Source organism: Chenopodium album, chromosome 17 (genome assembly GCF_948465745.1).
Source record: "Chenopodium album chromosome 17, dcCheAlbu1.1, whole genome shotgun sequence".
Classification (NCBI taxonomy): Eukaryota; Viridiplantae; Streptophyta; class Magnoliopsida; order Caryophyllales; family Amaranthaceae; genus Chenopodium; species Chenopodium album.
This window is the reverse complement of record NC_137850.1, coordinates 9,446,066-9,467,490: the sequence shown is the minus strand read 5'-3', so window position 1 is coordinate 9,467,490 and position 21,425 is coordinate 9,446,066. Positions and strand designations below refer to the sequence as shown.

General features: G+C 34.3%; 1 protein-coding gene and 2 pseudogenes across 2 annotated transcripts; 2 read left to right on the top strand and 1 right to left on the bottom strand.

The window, feature by feature from the left end:
* Positions 1-500: 500 nt before the first annotated feature.
* Positions 501-6,962, bottom strand: LOC145587567 (protein RAE1-like). The gene is made up of 11 exons (XM_081644294.1): positions 6,810-6,962; positions 6,533-6,619; positions 4,655-4,732; positions 4,351-4,544; positions 3,766-3,907; positions 2,846-2,926; positions 1,820-1,948; positions 1,267-1,344; positions 1,104-1,175; positions 938-1,018; positions 501-828 (listed from the first exon to the last, which is right to left on the bottom strand). The coding sequence occupies exons 1-11, from the start codon at positions 6,870-6,872 to the stop codon at positions 778-780; spliced, it is 1,056 nt and encodes a 351-aa protein (XP_081500420.1). The 5' UTR covers positions 6,873-6,962; the 3' UTR covers positions 501-777.
* Positions 6,963-8,095: 1,133 nt separating this feature from the next.
* On the top strand, positions 8,096-9,459 carry LOC145588632 (condensin-2 complex subunit CAP-D3-like; annotated as a pseudogene).
* A 43-nt stretch (positions 9,460-9,502) lies between these two features.
* LOC145588631 (condensin-2 complex subunit CAP-D3-like) lies at positions 9,503-14,888 on the top strand (annotated as a pseudogene). The gene is made up of 9 exons (XR_014101615.1): positions 9,503-9,550; positions 9,730-10,469; positions 11,319-11,810; positions 12,271-12,362; positions 12,452-12,539; positions 12,641-12,755; positions 12,854-12,980; positions 13,277-13,450; positions 13,962-14,888. The product of XR_014101615.1 is annotated as a condensin-2 complex subunit CAP-D3-like (transcript).
* Positions 14,889-21,425: the final 6,537 nt, after the last annotated feature.

Below are 21,425 nucleotides of genomic sequence, written 5' to 3'. Positions count from 1 at the left end.
GCTAGCGAATGGTAAGGGAGGTGCGGCGAGTGGTTTGGTAGCTAGGTGGTGGCTGGAAAAGGTGGAAAGTGAAGGTTTCAGGTGGTTGTGTGGTGGTGGGCTGGTGGGCCTCATTCCCTTTGTTTTTAAAACAAACATTTTAGAAAATTTAAGGTATTTTTATTTCATTCCTATTCTTTCCCTTTATTTATTTCATTTCAATTACCCCGTGCAAACCAAACATCCCTTTACTCTATTAATTTAGATTTACATATTAATGCACCAATGTTAGCAGTGTACACTAGGTAAGATTTCATTTTGGTACTAGATTTAAAAAACAACTAAACATACAAAGTACGCAGTAGAAAGTAAATAATTTTTTTTTTTTTTCCAAATGCATTAAAAAATTGGGTAAATATGTATTTTTAATTTTCCAGTATATTTTACCCTAATTCATTAAAGAACGAGTTTAATGCCCATTAGACAAAAAATATCACTCAATAGTAACCTGGACACAATCGTATGCAAATCGAAGCTAATTTTGCTAATTGAAGTTAAGAACCTCAACTAGTCAACAACATAGCATATTTTTTCGAAATATTAAACTATCTACCAACATATGAACATATCAAGCCCCTAAGAAATCGACATAAAGGAAGCTCAGTAGTTCCAAGACGGTCCCAAACATCTGCTACTCAAAAAAAAAAAAAAAAAAATACTACTCGATCAAGAGCCAGTATATCCAACAATCTGCCATGTACACTGCCGGAAAACTGTATGAGCTCCAAATACCAGGCTTCATCGTCGGCCAGTGCTGCCAACTCTTGGCTTCCCTTTCACCTCAGACTCCTACAATATTGAAAGGAAAATTATGACTAAAGAAATTTACAGAAGCTAAAGCCTCAAAATTGTGAACTTGGACAAAAACATTTTAATAGGTGATTAGACTAAACTATACCTGTGGTAAGTGTAAATATATGTAAGACTTGGCAGTTGCTGGGTTATGGTTCTCAGCACCTTTACTCCAGTCGTAACATGACTGCAATAGGAATCAAAGAGACTCAGTGAATACTACTAATCGTAGAGGAAGAAAATGAACAGTTGAATGCACATTAAGGACATACCGAGTATGCAAATATAGATCCATCACTGTTGAATGCACTACAAGTTATTGGTTGACTGCATCTTGACATTGCCTAAAAACACATACTGCTATTAATGACCAGTAATATACGGGAGTAAAAGAACATCCAAAACAATGACCAAGAGCACAATATTCCTAGATACCTTCAGTCTCTGTTTACTGTCTTTGTCCCAAAAATTAAAACCACCATCAGATCCTGCAGTTGCAAAGGTGCCATGTACCTGGATAAAAGCAAAATTTCTCAGGTTAGGCAACAAAATGTGTTTCAGACAGATGCGTATTTTTTAGAGCAGTTAATATCATTTGCTAACCTTACGAGTCTACGACTCGCGTATTTACATACACCATTATCTATGTTAGACAGACTCTCATATCTCGTCAAGTACCTGTGTCCAATCCTCAACATTTTAACAAAGATATGGATACATGTCACTTAATAATAAACCTAAATTCAATCATTTATAACAAGGTAGCCGAACCTGACAATTGGAAGGTTGGACATAAACAAATTTTTCACAATTGGGAGATAAGCTTAAACCCAACTAAATCTTTAAAGTTAAAGCCCTACAGCTATAGCCATTTACCAATAAGTTAAGAAGTAAGGGAATGAGTTTATTTAAAAAGTACGGCAGTTATGTTGTGAATTGCATAAATTATAAATTACAGAAGGACAGAAAATCAAAGAGTGCAACTTACAGGGTGGAAGTTCAAAGAGTTGACAGAATAAATCTCATTGCCCTCTCTGTGACATTTGAAAGTGAAGTTCTTGGATTGTTGTGCATCATCAAGATGATGAACTCCTACTCGTCCCTCAATTGATCCAACCTGGATATTTAGACAATGAAATTCAACAGATATCAGAACAGGAAGTATAGCATTGAAAAGACATAAGAAAGCCCAATCACAAGACAAAAGGTATTATAAGTATTATGAGGATAATCACTAAACTAGGATAGAAATGAGTAACAGAAAAAAGCAATGGTCTTTAATAATCAAACAGAAGCAGAACCTTAAGTGATTGAATTCAGATAGCTAAAGGAAGATATGACAACTAACAAGACTATAGACATAACAATGAAGTAAATCCTTCAATACAAATTACGGACAAATGATAGAAGCAGAAAAGCTAAACTTGATTCACTAAACATTCCTCAAACAGCAATCTTTTGTGAACATACAACAGAGTGATATACATACTTTTATAATTTATTATGCTTGATATCGTTGAAATTTATAAATGAGACCACATTCATAAGTGAAGTCCTGTGAGAATGGGTTTGTCAAACGTGAACTTGGATAGAAAGCTTGATGCATTAGCATTTCCAAAATTAAGGAATGCCAAATTTTAGTAATATTCAGAACATTTCAATAGTTTGTCTACATTTGGAAATTATAGAGCTAAAACATTCCGTAGGTGAAGATGCAAAGAAGGTAAGCCTCTTATCTTAAGAGCTACGACTTCTCAGTAGCATGTAATTTATAATTTCCCCAATTAAGGTAAGCATCTATCTTGGTATCAAGCATTTTGCTGTTTAGCATAATCAACTCTGCTTCAGACAAGAAATAAGAATTGAATATCAAATGGAGGAACATAAAGTATACTAGATTTGCCAATTACTATAGTCTATAGGCATACTTCAAGTTTATTGTAATCAAAACTACCCACGGGAGACAAGGTTGCATCATTTTCCCTAAAAGAAAACAAGTTGAGTAAATTCTTACCAGGAATCCTTGTTTATCAGGAAAAGCAGCAAGACACCTTGTCTGGTATTTCAGTGGTGACATTATCCTTTTGAATTCAGCCTGTCAGTGGGAGATACAGATGACTGTAAAATTAAATTGATTGCAGCAAATAATTGACACACAAATAATGTCATCTCAAATTGAGCAACTGCAACAACTCAATGGATTGACCAGGTGAAACTAAGCTTTTAAAGGATTTAATTTAATATAGTCCGCCCCAGTTTGGCCAGGTGCATTAATCCATCAAAAAAAAAAAATCCAGAAGTCTCTAACAAAATAGAAAAGGTAGTGTAAACTGCACAAGTAGTTTGCCACCACTGCATAAACAAGAAATGGTAACACCTTGGCTTGAACATGGTTTTCATCCACCAAACTGAGATCCATTTACCATCTATCCGGATGAGCAAATAATATGAACCAGGATATAAGATAATATGTTCACATCACAGCGAGGAGTGATTTATGATTGTTTTACAGCTTCTGCAACTGAAGTTTTCAGAGTGCAGAATCAAGAATCCCCTTCTCCCGGTGTTATGGAGATGAGGTGTGTAAATGTGGCACAAACAGATCCATTATAATATCAATTAAATTTTATTCCTTTGTTCTCAAGAAAGTGGGATCTTGAAGAAACACACTTAAATAAAAGTTTCATGTAGTACCACACACATGTTCACAAAGTAAATTAACTGACTCAAGGTCAACTTTCATACACAGGGACTAACAATATGTTACAGTTTCAGTACTTCAAATTTTCTAACCACTAAATGACTAAATAAAAGAAACTAGTGAGTAAACAGAAGTTTGATGATGGAGTATATATAACATTATAAAGTGAGAACTATGGACAGGAAACAAAGATTGTAAAGAACAGAAATGCAAGTCTCAAAAAGATAAATCACCTGAGGGTTCTGCAAATTGAACACTACGAGATTTCTATCCGCCGTTCCAACAACCAAAAGAGGATGTCGTGCTGTTAAAGAATAGCAGCGCTCTGGGAGTTGTTGGGTATGGACAGGAGTTTGCTGCCTTAAGTCCCAGTACCTGAAAAAAAGCTGTTCAGTTGATAATCTTATGATAATTGCAATGAAACAGAAGATACTCTTCTATTGTTTGCAATATGATCGTCATAAGGTAGTTGAAAACAGAGTTTCCATTCAGTAATTTAAATAGTGTCAAAGCTACAAGTTCAAAGGTGAAAACACAAACATTATATTGAAGTCTTAGCTTCGTCAAGCTCAAAGAAAAATATGTCCATCAATGAAGTCATTTCTCCATTTAGCTATGACTAATTCATGTACTCTAGATATAATCCCATGCTTGTTGAAATACCTCGTGCAAATGGATTATGCATGCAAAGTTAATCCATGTCAAAGCAAAAGTAACAAGCTTAAAAGTCTGGATAGCAGCAATAAAGCACAACTATGTGCTTCTTTTTCCGTATAGTACATAAAAGGGAAACAAGAGCAAACCCATTTAGTTCTCACCTAAGCGTTTTATCCCAGCTCCCAGTAACCAGAACATTCATCTCAGGAATCCAGGCCATCTCTCTAATTGGAGCATCATGCATAGCCACAGTAATTGGTTGCCCACCAGACAACAAAGGCCACATCTTCACCTGTTTGTCACAGCCACCTGAGAAGACTGTTGTTCCATCATCCTTCCAAGCCGAGCACAACACCTACAACACAGTTCATTGGTTTATTAACATCTCATGCACAAGGGTAAGTATCACTCTAACAGACATTACTATCTTATTCAATGTTTAAGTTTGTAAAATAAATTAATTACCGGCTGATCATGAGATATGGCTGCCTTTGGTGTACTATTGACATTTGCTCCGCTTTGCATTATCTCCCAACAACGCACCTACAGATCATATAAACGATCAAATGCAGGAAAATATATTAGCGACAACTTCAAGTCAAAATGCTCTTTTATACTTTGTTTAAGTAACAATGCACCCAAGATAAGATGACTAACAAATAGTCAAATACTTAACAAGCCAATTTTGTAAAATCGATATCAATATCAATATCAATATATATATATTATTAAAACTCATGGCCAGACATGTTGTTTTGCCATGTGTCACCAATTTTGCCATTTGGCATATAATGTGTCGCCAAATCATACCATACCATTAATAATTAAAAAACTCCATGCATTAACCTCCATATATTAATGTTTAGTTTATTTCATAAACTCTTCATATGCATAACAATTTCCCTTGGAATGTAACTCCTTAATAATTTCACAATAATGAGGTTTGTAAGAAATTATACATTACTCCATTTTTATTTTGTGCATTAATTCATAAAATTGTAATTATAGAGTAAAAGATTTTTGTGCATTATGGAGTAGTATATATTTTGACATCAAATTTATAAAGATTTGATTTATCATTTTTTTTACGAGTTGATTTTAATGCAAAAAATTATTCTTATATTCAAACCAGCTCATACAAACAACAAACTACTTAAGCTATCATGTTTTAAAAAAACCACCACTTAAGCTCTCAGTGACAAACAAGCCAAAATATATATAAGGCGTATTCGGCAAAATATAGCTGTAAAGGTAGATGTTAGCTGTGAAGGTAGTTATGTAGGTAGCTTTTAGCTATTAGTTGTGAAGATATATAATTCAGATATGAGCGTTTAATAAAGTAACGGTTGACTAGCTATTACATATAAAAATCAAAAATTTATTTTAAAAATTATAGATTAAATTTTCAACGGCTATCTCTAACTTCAAAAGCTAATATTTCTAACTTTTCATAAAAGCTACCACCACCACTAAAAGCTACCCTAAACACTATTTTGCCAAACACTCACATTTTTTGGTAAGTAGTGGTTTAACCAAGTCAAACCACTAAAAGCTACCTAGAAGCTACTCAAACGTTAGCGCCGAACACGCCCATAGTTCGATTAAAGTAATAAATTAATAATGATCTGGCACAGCCAATAACTAGTTTTACAATTAAAACATGTTAAAATATATACTTTCTCACATATTACGAACTCCGTTCAGCAAAGGGGCCATTTCAAACCTAAATGCTCTTTTCACAATCACTTTGTTATCATGTTTTAGTCACGGCATATTTTCCACCCTCTATTGTGGAAATCATGGAAATGAAACCATTGTTGATCTAGCTTTCTAGGTGACAAGCCAAGCAATTTAGTCACGAAGACACAAACTAGTTACTGATCTAATATACTTCGTAAGCTAATCTACACCTCAATAAATGTTAATCTAACAAACTAAATAAAACATGCTTGTAGAGTATATTTCATAACGAAATTCATCATCAGTAGCTATCGGTTTTTTTTTTTTTTTGGTGCAAAAGAGGGGCTAGGCATCTGGTTTTGTTGAAATTATGCACAACTTTATTAAGTATAAAATAGACTTAATAAAGTTGTTAAAGCTTGGTATTAGCATCACTATACAACACAAAAAAAAAAACAAGCTAACTAAATTTGCATAGCCAATAACCGATGTTTTTCAATTAATACAACATTAACCTTGTCCATCATCATAATCGAGTGTGCGTAAACATAGCTACACAAGAAAAGAATACAACACTATTGTAAAGAAGAAACAAAGCACACCAAAATCATAGGACAATTATGTAGAATAATGGAAAATGTAAAAATAATTCACAAGACCAACCTGATTATCCCATGAAGTAACTATAAGATGATTAGCCTTGGGACTGAAATTAAGGCTAGAAATTGAATCAGCTGGTGGTTGAGGCACCTGGGAGTTCATAAATTAACCCAATTTTTCATCATCAAAATATTATTCATCCAAAATTACTACAGGGTACTACATTGCTTGTAATTTCATAGATAATCAGAATTTTAGCAATAAAAAAATAATCTACATTAGGGTTTATACCTTGAATTAAAAGATCAGTAATAAAATAAAAATAAAATTGAAAACTTACCTCATATGATTTGTTGGGATTTGGGTTTTGACCCAAATTCGTAAGAGATGTAAAATTCGACATTAGAACTGAAAATAAAACAAATCAAAAATAAAATCAAAAGGGGTTCATCAAAATTAATCAAATCAAACTAAAACATCAACAATAAAAGAAAAGCATTAAGGAAAAAGCTAATTACCCAAATATAATATCAACAAATTTATGAAGAGAAAACAAATTTATTAAGGAAAAAATCCAAGTTAATTATACACAGTAACTTGATAATAAAGTATAGCTAAAACACTGGACCTGTTCACTTTACCTTAAAAAAATAATATTAAGTAAAAATAATTTCAGTTCACTAAAATTTAGTTTTCTTAAAGAAGAATTATAATACAAAATCAGTAAAAATAATTTCACTTTAGCAAAAATAATTTCACTTCAATAAAAATAATTTAAGTTTAGTAAATATAATTTTGTTTAAGTAAAAATAATTTCAGTTCAGCAAAAATAAGGTGAAGTGAACGGGGCCTAATAGTGAGCTTAGAATAGAACATATACAAATTCAAGGCAATTATTTAATATCAATTTCAAAAAACCAGAAATGCAATTATCCAAACTAATCAATTCCCAAAAAAAAAAAAAAAAAAAAAAAAAAAAAAAAAAAAAAAATCAGAAACCCTAAGTTTCTTAAACCTTAACCCGGTAACCCCCTAATTTCATGGATTAAATATGAAATGATCAATTTTACTAGCCCATTCTCAATTCATAATATCAATTTTCAGAAGAAAAAAAAATCAGCAATTCAATATTATCAATTCCTAAAAAAAATCAGAAACCCTAACTCCCTAATTAGATAAATTTAATAACAAATCAACTAATTGACTAGATTAAATAACATAAACAAACTGAATTAAGCAATCAAGGCCAACAAGTGAAGAATTTGTGTATAATCCGAATTTAAAAATTTAAAAATCAATTAACTTACCTAAGAGTCGAAGGGCACTCAACAAAGCTGTAGGAGAGGAGTGCGGCTATGCGGGCGAACGTGGCTGGATGGTGCGGCGGCCGGCGACAGCAAGTGGCGAATGGCGAAATCCGTGACTTTGAAATTGTCGAAGAGAGAGAAGAGTAGTTTGTTTTTTTCCCCTTTCAATTCCTTCGTTCAGCTTATTTTTTTTATTTTTTTGCTATCAACCCAATTTCATCTATTACCTCTTCCCTCTCTCTCCTCGCATCGGCTGTGTATTTATCCCTCTTTCTCTCTCCTAAAGCTTTGAATACAAACTTGAATGATGCTGATGATAATGAATTTGTTATTGGGTGTTCTTGATAAGTCAAGGGTTGTGTTGGGTTTGGTGCATTTGGGTAGGTTTCCTGATATATTTCTGGGAACAAGCTTCTGCATGAATAGAACAATGGTGAATTGTGTAACCACAAACCTCATAACTCAAGGTTATATTTGTTCGACGTGGCGTAACAAGTACTTGAAAACCGAGTATTAGGCTATGTCGGGTCGGTCCATGGGCCGTTATTCAACTATATGAGATAAGTGAATATTCAATTAATCAAGTATATGAGATAAATGCTGCCACCATGTGTGATGCGAAAGTCAGACAGAGAGGGATGTTCTTGGCTTGGTGTGTTTGATAATATGATTCACCTCCTTCACTAATCTGCAAATAGAGTGTATCCGTTCTAGCACAAGGTATACATGTAACATGTATATTTAGAATGAAAAAATAATAGGAAAGATGGAAGTTATTCAAAAAAAAAATGATGGAGGTTATTAAAAAAAAAAAAAAAAAAGGTTTAAACTCACGAGAGTTGAGGATTGAGGTTTTGGAGAAACCTCATTAGCGGACTCTGTATTATAATGTAGATTGCAAGAAATTATTGGATTTTTGTTCTGGGATTTTGAGGCAAATATTGAAGCCTGAGCATGGAGAACAGGAAATGACAGCTGATCTTGATTTTGTCGACGAAATCGCAAGCTACAACTTTTGCTCTTTGTTTTGTGAGAATTGAGATGATGGGTATGGCAAAACATTCGAGTTCCTTGAATAAAGCTGTAGGAAATTTGCCAAGGTATTTGGCTCAAAAGGCGCCTGAGAAATCTGATATTGGATATTGTTAAAGCTATGGAATCTTGTGATCAAGTTGGGTTCGTTGATTTTGTTATGAAGATGGCTCAAGGAAAATCTCACCTGTTGAACTAATCCCAAAACTCATGATGTCATTACAAGTCCCAGAAGGTACTAAATCATACAGTCAAGTGGAGGAGGATTCATGGAAATCGAGGTGCTTGGTGGCATTGGTTCTGATACAGTTGCAGGAATTCGAGAGACCGTGTGGTGTTGAAGAAATCATTAGGTTTCAATGATGGGGTAGAGGGTAAAGCGAATGACTTCTTAAAGAGGAGGTGCACGGATGAAAAAGCAGTTGTTAGGAAGGCTGCACTTTTGCTAATAACCAAATTGATGTCTCTTGTAGGCAGCTCCTGATTTTCTGGGGATTGCATGTTCTGACCCACTTATCAGCATAAGGAAGGCCGCAATTTCAGCTCTTTCTGAGGTTAGCTTACATTTTGGTTACCTATTTAGTGCCTGCATTACATGCCTATGCAAACATCGTTATGTTAAAATACATATATTTGCAGTGCTTGAATTGAGCTAATAGTGCGTGAATACTTAGATTTTCTTAAAATTTTGTTCATGGCAGAATTGAAATGTAGGTTGGTTGAGAGCTCACAATCTCGAAAAGTTATCTAATGTAAAAAAGATCCACGTGTCTCAATATTTTGAAAATCTTTTCTGCTGTTCATGTGATGCAATCCACCCTTTGTGTGATTTATGTTTCTAAATGTTAGTATTTGGTGGCATCTTAGATTTCTGTAGAGTACAATTCTATTCTTGTACAGAAATTCTTACTGACTTTGTAGGCTTTCAGGATATTTTCAGATAGAAGTGTGGTAATAGAGTGGCTTCATTCTGTTCCACGCTTGATTATTGATAGTGAGACTAGTATTCAGAAGAGTGTGAGAGCTTGTTTATGGAGCTGGTTTTAGGTAGAGTTTCTAGAGCTGGATCTGCAACATTTGGTGATGTATCGGCAGTTAATAAATCGACAATCAGTAGTAGGTGTTTTGAGAAAGAGCTTGCTGCAATGTACCCAGAAGGAGTCTTGGATCTGTTGAGCGAGATTTGTAATGGGGAAGTCACACCGTGGGTGAAAAAGATATGCGCAAGCCTTGGTAAGAAGGGAAAACTGAGGCCTAAAATTGCTACTGCCCTTCAGAATATCATTAAAACATCAGAATCTCTTTGGTTATCACATTCCATGCCAATAGACAACTGGACAGCCCCTCCTGGTGCTTGGCTTCTTCTTTTGGAAGTTTCATCATTTCTTCGTAAATCAGTGGACTGGGAATTTCTTTATCATCACTGGAAGCTATTGGACAGGGATGTAACCTCAGATGAATTTAAGTCACATACTTTGGAGGACAATATGCACGAATCAGCTAATGGCATGGTAACAAACTCTGCAGTTTGGGCTTGTGATCGTGTTTTATTGTTGCAAACAATCTCGAATGTTTCTGTAGAGTTGTCCGCTGAACCTGCTGCACAATTGGCTCATGATCTGCTAAAACGGATAGAGGAATTCAACATGCATTCAACCGAGGTACATAGCTTATGTCACATATTTCTTTAGCTATTTGGGGGAGTAGATGTCTGTTTTCTGCCTTCCATCAAATAAAATATTGTCAAAGGTTACAAAGTAGATTGGTGCTGTTTTAAAAAAAAAAAAAAAAAAAAAAAAAGTAGATTGGTGCTAGTCTAATCCAAGCTTTTTTTTTTGTCACCAATGTCTCTAGCAAATAAACTAGTACTTTTTAAGTTACGCCTGAAAAACTTTCTTTTTCTTTTTTCCCCCTGAATCAGTGAAAGGTTTGCTGTTTAGAATTGGAAGTTTAGTGTCAGTTAGGTTTTTACACAGAAAGTTTGTAACCCAATTCCATTTTTGCTAGTTGCGTAAAATACAAATAGGAGCCTGAAGCATTTGATTTTAATTCCGTCAGTTAATCCAAGATGACTTCAGTTTTGATCCTTGTGCAGTTGTGCTTACCATGAGGATAGGTATATATACACATGGATCCCAGTCCTAAGCTTCCTAATTTTGATAGAGACAGCCAAACTGAATAACAAGGTTATAGGGAGTCAGGGACATAGGGATCCAGAAAATAATCTAGGGTGAAACATCTAGAAATTCGTTACTTAAGATGTTGATTAGGTCTTTTCATTGCAAACAGCGAAAATTTGATTAGACTTATCTCTTAGAGAAAAACAACGTTTTCTGATAGCACAAGAAAAGACAGTTCTCATTATATGATTGGTTACAAGTTATTTCACTTATTTTGCGGAGTGCTTACCAACCTTCATAGATGTCTGACTCTGCTATTAATTACCCATTCTGGTGTTCTTATTTTATTGCCTTGTGTACCTATATAACTGGTTTTGAATATCATGGCAGGTTAATGCTCATGTCAAAGCTCTAAAAACACTGTGTAAACGAAAGGCAATGAGTCCTCAGGAGGCAGATGCACTGGTTATAAAATCTGTTGAGCAACTCTTTTGTAAAGCTCCTCATGTTGTAGATATGTATCTATCAGAAGAACAAAAGGCTAGTAAATAGAACAACCTTTTCACACCATCTAAGAGTACTAAAAAGGGAAAAAGAGAAGTTGCCTCTTCGAGGTTGCTATTACAAGCTACAACAGCAGTTTACACCATAGGTTCTTTGGTGATCATTTGTCCATCCTTGGATTTAAAGGCCATTGTTCCTGTTTTACACAGCATGATTACTTCAGGATCTCATGAATCAAGGTCAAATCAGTTACCAGGCTCTACAATATCTATAAAGGAAAAGGCTCCATGTTTGTATATTCAAGCATGGCTTACTATGGGAAAAATATGCCTTGCTGATGGGAAGCTTGCACCAAGATATATTTCATTGTTTGTACAGGTTTGTTGAGTTTTACAGCTTACATTACACTACAAAAAAAAAAAAAAAAAAAAAAAAAAAAAAAAAAAAAAAAAAAGAATTGCAACAACAATTTATTTATTTGTTTATTTTGTTGAAGAAGATAGTGTTTGGCAAAAAGTGTTTTGGGATCTGGTGACATACACAATTGTACAATGTATTTACTCCATTGATCTTATGAGGCAACATGGCAGTAAAAACAATTACAATATAAGTTACAAAGTAAAATCACAGTAAAAACTTCTACATATTAGACTGAGCTCTCAAGAAATTTGCCCTATGCAATGCCTTTTCTGTTTTATGTTGCCTGGAATGTTTCATGTAAATTAGCATATTTTGCTAAATAATCCTGAATCAGATATTATTCAACACCATGATGCCTTTTAGTGTCTAAAAATTTTAAGAATTTGATCTTTCTGCTCTCTGTCATCTGTTGTTGTAGGAACTTGAAGAAAGTGATTGTGCTTCACTTAGGAATAACATTGTTGTAATTATGGCAGATTTTTGTGTTCGTTACACTGCATTGGTTGACTGGTAAGCATGCAAATATTCTGTACAAAACACTGATTACTTTTCACATTGTTTCTTGTACTTACCACTTGACCATATCTCTAAATCAACAGCTACATAGCAAAAATTACGAAGTGTCTTCGCGACACTTGTGAACTTGTCAGAAGGCAAACATTCATACTACTCTCCAGATTACTGCAGGTACATTTTTTTTTTGTCTTAACACGGGATTGTATAAAATTCTTTGCGCTCTTGATATGCAACCTAATTAAAGTGTAAGTTTCTATATTATAAATTTGCAGACTGATTATGTTAAGTGGAGAGGGGCACTTTTCTTGCAGTTTCTGTTGTCTCTTGATGATGAATCAGATAAAATCGGACAGCTTGCTGATTTTCTCTTTGGAAATATTTTAAAAGGTTTTATTTTAATAATCTGTATCTTCTTATTATTCTGGCAGTTTCATAAGCATTCCAAACTAGGCTTTATTTGAGAGATGTTCTATTTCATCTTTCAGCCAAGGCTCCTCTTTTAGCCTACAACAGTTTTGTAGAAGCCGTATTTGTTCTAAATGACTGTCAAGCTTATGTGACAAATAACAAATCTCAAAATTCAAGAGTTGAGAGAAGACTTTTCTCAATCAGGTAATGAAATTATGGTTCAATGTACTCCTATTTGTATTATCAAATTGAGCAATTTATTAATATCTTTGAAGACAATGGACAATGTTTCCATTGGTACTTTGATACTGTCATTGTTTAGTTTCGATTTTGAAACTTGACAATATGCATGGGCTAGACAAAATGGATGTTTTTTTTTTATACAATACAAACAAAAGATGGGAGAATAAGATATGTCTATTTTTCTATTTGACATGCATTCATGTATAACTCTGGCTATTTCTCTATCTGACCCACATCCTTTTAACATATACCATCAGAGGTAACGATGAGAACCCAAGGTCTAGAAGGATGCACATATATGTTTCTTTGTTGAAGCAAATGGCTCCTGAGCATCTATTAGCCGCATTTGCAAAGATATGTGCTGAAATCCTTGCGCTGCATCTGACGGAATCCTCAGCGTAGATGATGTTAGAGGACAGTCTGTCTTACAGGTACCAGTTCTCTCTTCTCTCTTTGCGCTGTAGTTTAAACATCTCTTTACTGGTACTTGGGTTTTCCCTTTCTCTGTTATTTTCCAAAAAGTTAAAAATATAATTTCTTTCTGTTTCTCCCTTCTTTTGTCATATATATATATATATATATATATATATATATATATATATATATATATATATATATATATATATATATATATATATATAAACCTTGCCAAGATGTAATATTTTAATTATTTAGCGATGGAGGGAGTAATACATATCTCGTGATATCAAATATAAGAGAAATGCAGCTTGGTCTAAAAAAGATTCAATGATTTTAATCTGATTTCAATTACTGGATCAAAATTGTTGAGGGCAGTCATCATTATATTTTCTTTATTCAGATGGATATCGATGAAGTTAGTGTTTTAGGCTTTAGCTCTTAGTTCCCATTCTTCTCTCTGAATTAAGTGATAGCCTCAGCCAATATGTGTTAGATTGAGGATGTGATCTTTGTGATAATCAGGATGCCTTCCGTATTCTCACTTGCAAAGAGCTACGGCTTCCATCAAGCCGTGCAGCAACATCAGAGGCTGAAATGGATGAAGAAGGGGGAGATGGCAATGCAGCATCCGCAGCTGCTTCCAGAGGAAGGGCAATAACTCAAGCAGTCAAGAAGGGTCTTATACAAAACACCATTCCCATATTTTTTGAGTTAAAGCGCTTATTAGAGAATAAGAACAGCCCTCTCATTGGTTCCCTTATGGAATGCCTACGTGTGCTTCTCAAGGACTACAAGAATGAAATTGAAGACTTATTGGTTGCAGATAAGCAGCTACAGAAAGAGCTTCTTTACGACCTGCAAAAATATGAAACTGTCAAGGCTAAAACAGCGGCTACAGAGGCCATTGCAACTATGCATAGATCACAAGGCTATCATACACCTGGTGCGCCAGATGCAACAAATGAGAAGAATAAGTTGTCAAAGAAACTGCATCATGATTCAAAGGTGGCTTCAGCAATGGCAGATGTTGCAGCTGCAACTGTTGTCAAATCTGTATTAAAGGAAGTAAACAAAGGAGCTGCAACACCACCATTGAGTTTGCTTAATGTACCTAGATCAACTTTCTGCTGTAAAGTAGAAAAATTCAAATGCAGGATATCATCTGTAGTTCTTTTGTATATGTGTGTGCATTTATTTTTATGTTTTGTTCTCCTTGTGGTCAAAATCTTAGTGTACGTGTCCACGTCCATAATTTATGTGATTCGTCAAACCTCAAAAGAAACACTTTAGTGTAATTGACATATGCCGAGTAGATTAGTTGTTAAAGTTTTAGAATTTAATACCTATAGGGTTCTCTTTGTACTAATAAATAAGGTAAATCAATTAGTCTGCAAATAATTTAAAACGTTATTCAAAATTTTATTTGAATAAGTTCGAGTTGCTTTTAATAAGCTTAAATATGCTTGGATAAGCTCCAATTAAATAACTAAGTTACCATAAGCTTATTAAGTTTATTTTATTAAGTCAATATTTTGTTTTTTTCCCCCCTCTTTCTTGGGTTTATTTGGGTTGAGTAAAATACAATTCAAGTCACCTCAAGTATGTCCATTTTTATTTTATTTTTTTTTGAAACCAGTATGTCCATTTTTTAGTATGAATGATTTCATAATCCCAGGTCAAGTTAAGATATCCAAAGCGATCATTGCTACCAAGTTTACTTCAAGCTAAATGAGCTTAATTATAGGGGGAATATAGCACACGAGCTCTATAAAATAAAATTTCTTCCTATTTGAATTATTAGTAACATAAAAACTTCTTATTTAGTCATGAGTGTTACACCATATTACAAGGGTCTATGTTTAGAAATGTGTGGAGAAGGGGTAATTAAAAAATAAAATCAAGCAAACCAGCAAAGTGCATTAAATGGATTAAAATTTAAAAAAGTGAGCAAAAAAATAATATAAAAATAAAAAAAAATAAAAATAAAAATTAAAAAAAAAACATATTTATAAAATCAAGTTTTTAAAAGTCTTGATAAATGAACGTGCTGAAAAAATTGTACCATGGCTAGTTGTTCGCCTGTTTCAAATCACCAAATGAACGTATTGAAAAAATTAGGCCTTTTACTTTATTGAGTGTTAACCCAGAGCCACGTGATAACTTTAAGGCCACCTAAAAAGACAATGACTTAAATAGTAATTAAATTATGCATGAGTGATGCTCTTTAGCTATTTTCTTAAGCTAATTACTTTATCTACCAAGACTATAATAAATCCGGCATTAATGTGGACCAAGTAAATATCACGTCACTTATCACACGTCTCTTTCTCTCTCTTCCTTTTGATTCTCTCTCCTTCTTTGTCAGATTATTTTCTCTCTCCTTTTTCTTTTTTTTTTCTCTCTCCTCTTCTGATATTCTCTGTATTACACTTCAACAATAGTGAAGATGAGAGGAGGAAGTTCATCAAAATCAACAATGGCTGTCAGAAGACTCAGAACTAGACGTAGAATTTCATTAAATTAGAGCAAACGAAGAGTTTTCCGATAGATCATATCAAATTAAACTAAATGAAAAGTGAATACATCAAACTAAATATGATTATAAGAAATAAAAAGTGATTATATCAAACTAAATGTGATTATAAGAAATAAAAAGTAATTATATTAAACTAAATATGATTATAAAAATGAAAAGTGATTATATCAAACTAAATATGATTGTAAGAAATAAAATGTGAGTATATCGTATCAAACTGATTATGTTGTAAATTTGATTGTATAGATACAAAACTGATTATCCAAATCAAAACTAATTATAACAATTGAAAACTGATTATAACAAATATCTGCATGAGCTTGTGTTATAGGTTGATTTTCCTTCTTAACCTGATCTACAAGTATTCCATTTTTATCCTCTACTAGTATTACACCTCCTTGTTCTGCATATCTACAATTTTATCTTCTTGTTGAATTTCAAAAAATTGAATGATTATTTAAGTTTTCTACATTACAAACAATAACAATAATCAACATTATGTATAGTATAATTGGAATGAATTTTAACAATTCGTAATTGCTTTCGATTGATAGAACTTGTTCAAATCAAAGTTACACAGTGATTGTAATTGTAGTTAATCCTCTACAGCTTCATATATATACTGATTTTGATCAATTTGATTTTATAATATAGAATTTGACATGTTTTTTGCAATGAAAATATTGAGAAGAGAGACATATTGTCTTTACTTATATATATTTAATCTTAAATAATCAACGATATAAAATCCTAACATATATGAATTTAAACAAAAGGCTTGTGAAAGGTCTAATTGAACAGTAGTGGGGGTGGAAGGAGTGTCACATTGAATGTAAGCCAACAACAGCAAAAGAAAGGCTTGTGGAGTTTTTTCTGCAAGAAAGAGTAGACGAGAGGCTAGACAAGAGGCCAACAAAGATTGCGTTGGCGAGTTTTTCGAATAAGCCGATAAGGTAAAGAGATACTTCCTCCGTTTTCTTTTAGATGCAACACACACTTTTTCACGGTATTTAAGAAATGTGGGGTTCACATGATATAATACACTTTTAAATGGGATGAGTGGTTGTTTTGAGTGTAATTTAGTAGGCCATGTGCTTTAGATAAGGGAAATAGTATAGTTTTTCCCTAAAGTAACTTTCCTTTTATAGTGTGTTGCAAGTATTATGATATTTCCTTTTTAGGGAAGTGTTGCAAGTAAAAGAAAACGGAGGAAGTATGTGTGTAAAGAACGAGAGAGCATGAGAAAATTTACTAGTACTTAGTTTGAGTGAGAGGGTAGGAGTGGCTCAGAAATGGTATGTGTGTGTGTATGATTCGAATGATGTTGCCAATGAAATGACGATTGGGAGAGATTACACTTAATAATCAATGTAAAGGAGTTATTCCGCGACAAAACTCATCAAAATTCATTTATAAAATGCTTGTTGCCAAGGAAAATTAGCAAAAGGCGCGTTTTATACATTATAGAGTTAGTAAAAAATAATCACGCACTTAATGAATGCTATTATACTTTAAAAATTTATACAAGTAAGTACTTATACACCACCTAAAATGCCACATTGTGAAAATTTTATGAATTTTATTCGAGTTCGAAAATATTTTCTGATGCAACGTCGAGACTGGATGCAAATGAGAGTATGAGCATTTGGCTTTTTCAGAATGGCAGTACAAGATAACTTTTAGAAACTATAATATGAAAAGATTGGTTAATTAACATTAAGCTAAATCTTAAATGGGCACCCGCATCAGCGCAAAGGAATACAAAACTATTGCTAAAACGAGGTGTTTGGTACGTGGGAATTGAGGGTGGGATTGGGAGTTTTAATCCCAATTCAAGAAAATAGCTTTGTTTGCTTGTTTGATGGGAATGAGAATAAAAATAGGTTTGAGAATGAGAATATTTAACCAATTTATTACTTAGGGAGGGTAGGTAATAAATGGATGTGAATGAGAATAAGTTTAAAATGACATTTTTGCCATTAATGAAAAAAATGAAAGGATATATTATTAAGGGTAAATTTGTTATTTATTCTCTATATATTCTCACTCACTATCCAAACAAGGTATTGATATATTTTCATGAATTCCCAATAATTAATTCACAATCTCATTCCCACATTTTTATCACCAAACTCCCATTCCCACATTGCAAACGCCCGAAAGTGCTACGTTTATAGATAAGCAGGTTCAGTGGCGAAGCCAGGATTTTCAATAAGGGGTAGCGTGTAGCTGTTTGAGAAAACTAAAATTAAAATTGGGCTCTATTTTGGGGAATCATATTGAAAAATTCCCCCAGAAACGATTAGCAAAATAATTACAATTGACATGAGTACATGTTCAAAAACCAGTTACTAAGATATACAAGTATTGTATCAAAAGTAATTACAATAATTTTTTGGAAATTTTAGATTTTAACACCAGACAAATCAATGAAAATTGATATTAACACCTCCAAAAAAAAAAGTTTATTTTAACACCTCATAAAAAAATTAAAATTTGAAGTTACTACCAGATAACGGTTTCTGTGACGGAAAAGTGACGTGGGTCCCATGTTTTAGTTTTACCTCCAATTTTCTCACACAGTAACACGATTCTTCCTCCTTCATTAATTACTTCCAACCATCTTCATTGAATTCTCTCTGAATCTTCATCTACTCAAAAAAATATCTTCTTCTAGGGCATTCAATTTCTTAAAATTGTGTGGTTGGGGATAGCAGAGTACAAGGGAGCTGTCAACGTTGCAGAAGAATAGCCTTTGAGGATTTCGTCATCCATCTTCAAAAAAAGGGCGAAAGTTGCTGGTAATCTGACAATTACAGGCGAAAGATTCTAAAGAAGGTATCTTTTTTTATCTTTTTACAACAATTTCGTCTATTACTTGTGAATGATTGATGTCAATTTTGCAATTTTATGCTTAATTAGGGTTACTTTTGGCAACTGAAACAGAGAACCCTAGAAAAATCGAATTTTTTGAAATTGACTATGCGAATTAGGTTAATTGGTGTTTTAGGTTGAAATTTGAGATTAATTAATGTAGGTTTATGTTAATTAACTTAGAGAAGACTGTGCATGTGTGTTTTGTTTATTGATACATGTTAGACTGGATGCTTTGTAGTTAAATATTCAAGTAGTGTAGTTGATTAATAATGTGTTGATATTATATGGCTTTTAATAATACTATTATATCTGTGTTATTGGTGGGTAGATAATGGGTGACAATGAAGATATGGTTGACATCTGTCTAAGAGTGGGGGGTGCTTTTGTCCCTAAAAGAGTTAGCAAAGATAGACAGCTGCTTTGTTGGTGTGGGGGTGGTGTTATTGGAGAAGAAAAGTCCAAGTGTCTAAGTTGGATGTACATGATATTAGGATAGCTGCAATTCATGGATTTGTTCATGGTGATATGGAGGTGCCTGTGTATTTCAAGTGTTGGTATAGGCAGAAGGGTAAAACCTTTAACACTGGTAGAAGAGAGCTAGTCAACAGTGATGAAGTGAGGGGCCTTTTGGAGATTATAAATGCAGAGGGGTATGTTGAAGTCTTTGTGACATCACATCCTAATTTGAAGCCCAGAAGTCAGGCCCAACCCAATCCCCCCCCCCCAAAGGATAAGGTTAGCAAAAAAGGGAAAAAGGGTCAAAGTACTTCTACTGTCAGTGTTAGGAGGAGCCCTAGGTTTAAGAAGACAGAAACTGAAAGGGAGGAAAGTCCACCTAGGGATAATTTAGTGACAAAGAAAGGGAAGGGGAAGCTTGCTGAAACTGGAGTGTCTGGTAGTTTAAAAGAGAAGAGTAAGGTGAAAGGTAAAGCATCAGCAAAGGCTAAAGCATTGGTGTTTGATGAGGATGATGTTGGTGGCAGTAATGAATTTGACTACTCTAGCTCATATTTGAGTGATGAGGACTTAGATTGGGAACCTGGTGAAGAGGAATTTGATGAAGGGGATGAAGAATGGTTTATTGAAGGGTCTAAGGAGATCCTAGATAAGATTAACAAGAGTTTGAGGAAATTGCAGGGTAGTGGCATAGATCAGGGTGTTGTTAGAGATAAGAGGTCAGATCTGAAAGATGACCTGGCTATAGGAACAGTCAGGGTCAATCCAAAGGCTGAAGATGGTGATTCAGAGAGTTTAAGAAGCTTGTGTGGATCTGATTCAGAGGAGGATACTGCTCCATGGTTTAATGAAGATGTGGATTTCCAGAAGTCCATCCAGCTGCTGCTAAGGCAGAAATTCAAGAATGCTGTAATCTTGAGAAGGGTATTGAGACTGCATGCCATACAAGAGAGGTATGAGTTTTAGTTCTTGCATAATGACATTAGGAGGATTACAGTACAGTGTAGGTATAGATGTGACTGTAAGTTCAATACTTATACTTGTAGAATGCCTGCATGTACATGTGTGGGGGGAGTAAAGTGTCAGTTTAAGGTGTATGCATCAAAACTAGTGAAGCAGGAAACTTGGTAAATTAAAAGTTGTAAATTTGTTGCTAGGAAGTATGTTGTGCAACCATCAAGAGGGTCAACATTTGAAGTGCAGTTGAGGGATGATCAAGAATGTGTGGATTTGGAGAAGGAAAGCTGTACCTGTTACCATTGGGAACTAACTGGGATTCCCTGTGTGCATGCTTATGCATGCATGATGGACATTAGGGGTGACATAGAGGCATATGTGGACCCTTATTACACCATGGACTCATACAGGAAAGCTTATGAACCCGCTATCCAACCCATGCCTGGTCCCAAACACTGGGAGAGAGTCAAGATGAGGGAACCACAACCTCCTGCATTTAAGGTACAGCCTGGAAGACCAAAGAGCAAAAAAAAGGAAACTTGAACCAGGGGAATGTTCTAATGCAAGTGGACAGCCAAACACAGCAAAGAGGCAGAAACAATGCAGGAAATGTGCAGGTTTTGGTCACTATGCCAAGACCTGCAAAAATCCTGCTGTACCAGCAATTGATGTGCCAAGGCCACCAGGCAGACCACCCTCCAACACTCCTTGGATGGTGGAGGAGAGGAAGAAGAAAGAAGTCAGAGCTGCCAAAAAGGTAAGACTATTGTAGCATGCGTTTCTATACTTTTATTAAGTTTGTTCTGTAAGCTAACTAAGTTGTTCAATCCTAAAACCGAGCTCAAGTCAGCCAAGCTCAAGTCAGCCAAAGGAAAAGCAGCAGGCTAAGTCAAAGACAAATGCTTCCTCTAGCCAACCTGCAACAACCACTACTCAACATCCACACATAAGTTCTATGATTTCCTCAAGCCAGCCTGCAACAACAGTGCAACAATCAACACACACAGGTGTGATAACAAGGGCCAAGCTGCAAACTATCAAGGGTGTAAACCTCACTCAATGATGTAATAAGGGCTAGCTAGAAAACAATGTCTTATTTTGTTTCATTTGTGTCAGTTTTTGTTGGGTTGTCATTAACATTTGAACAATCAGAAACTTGG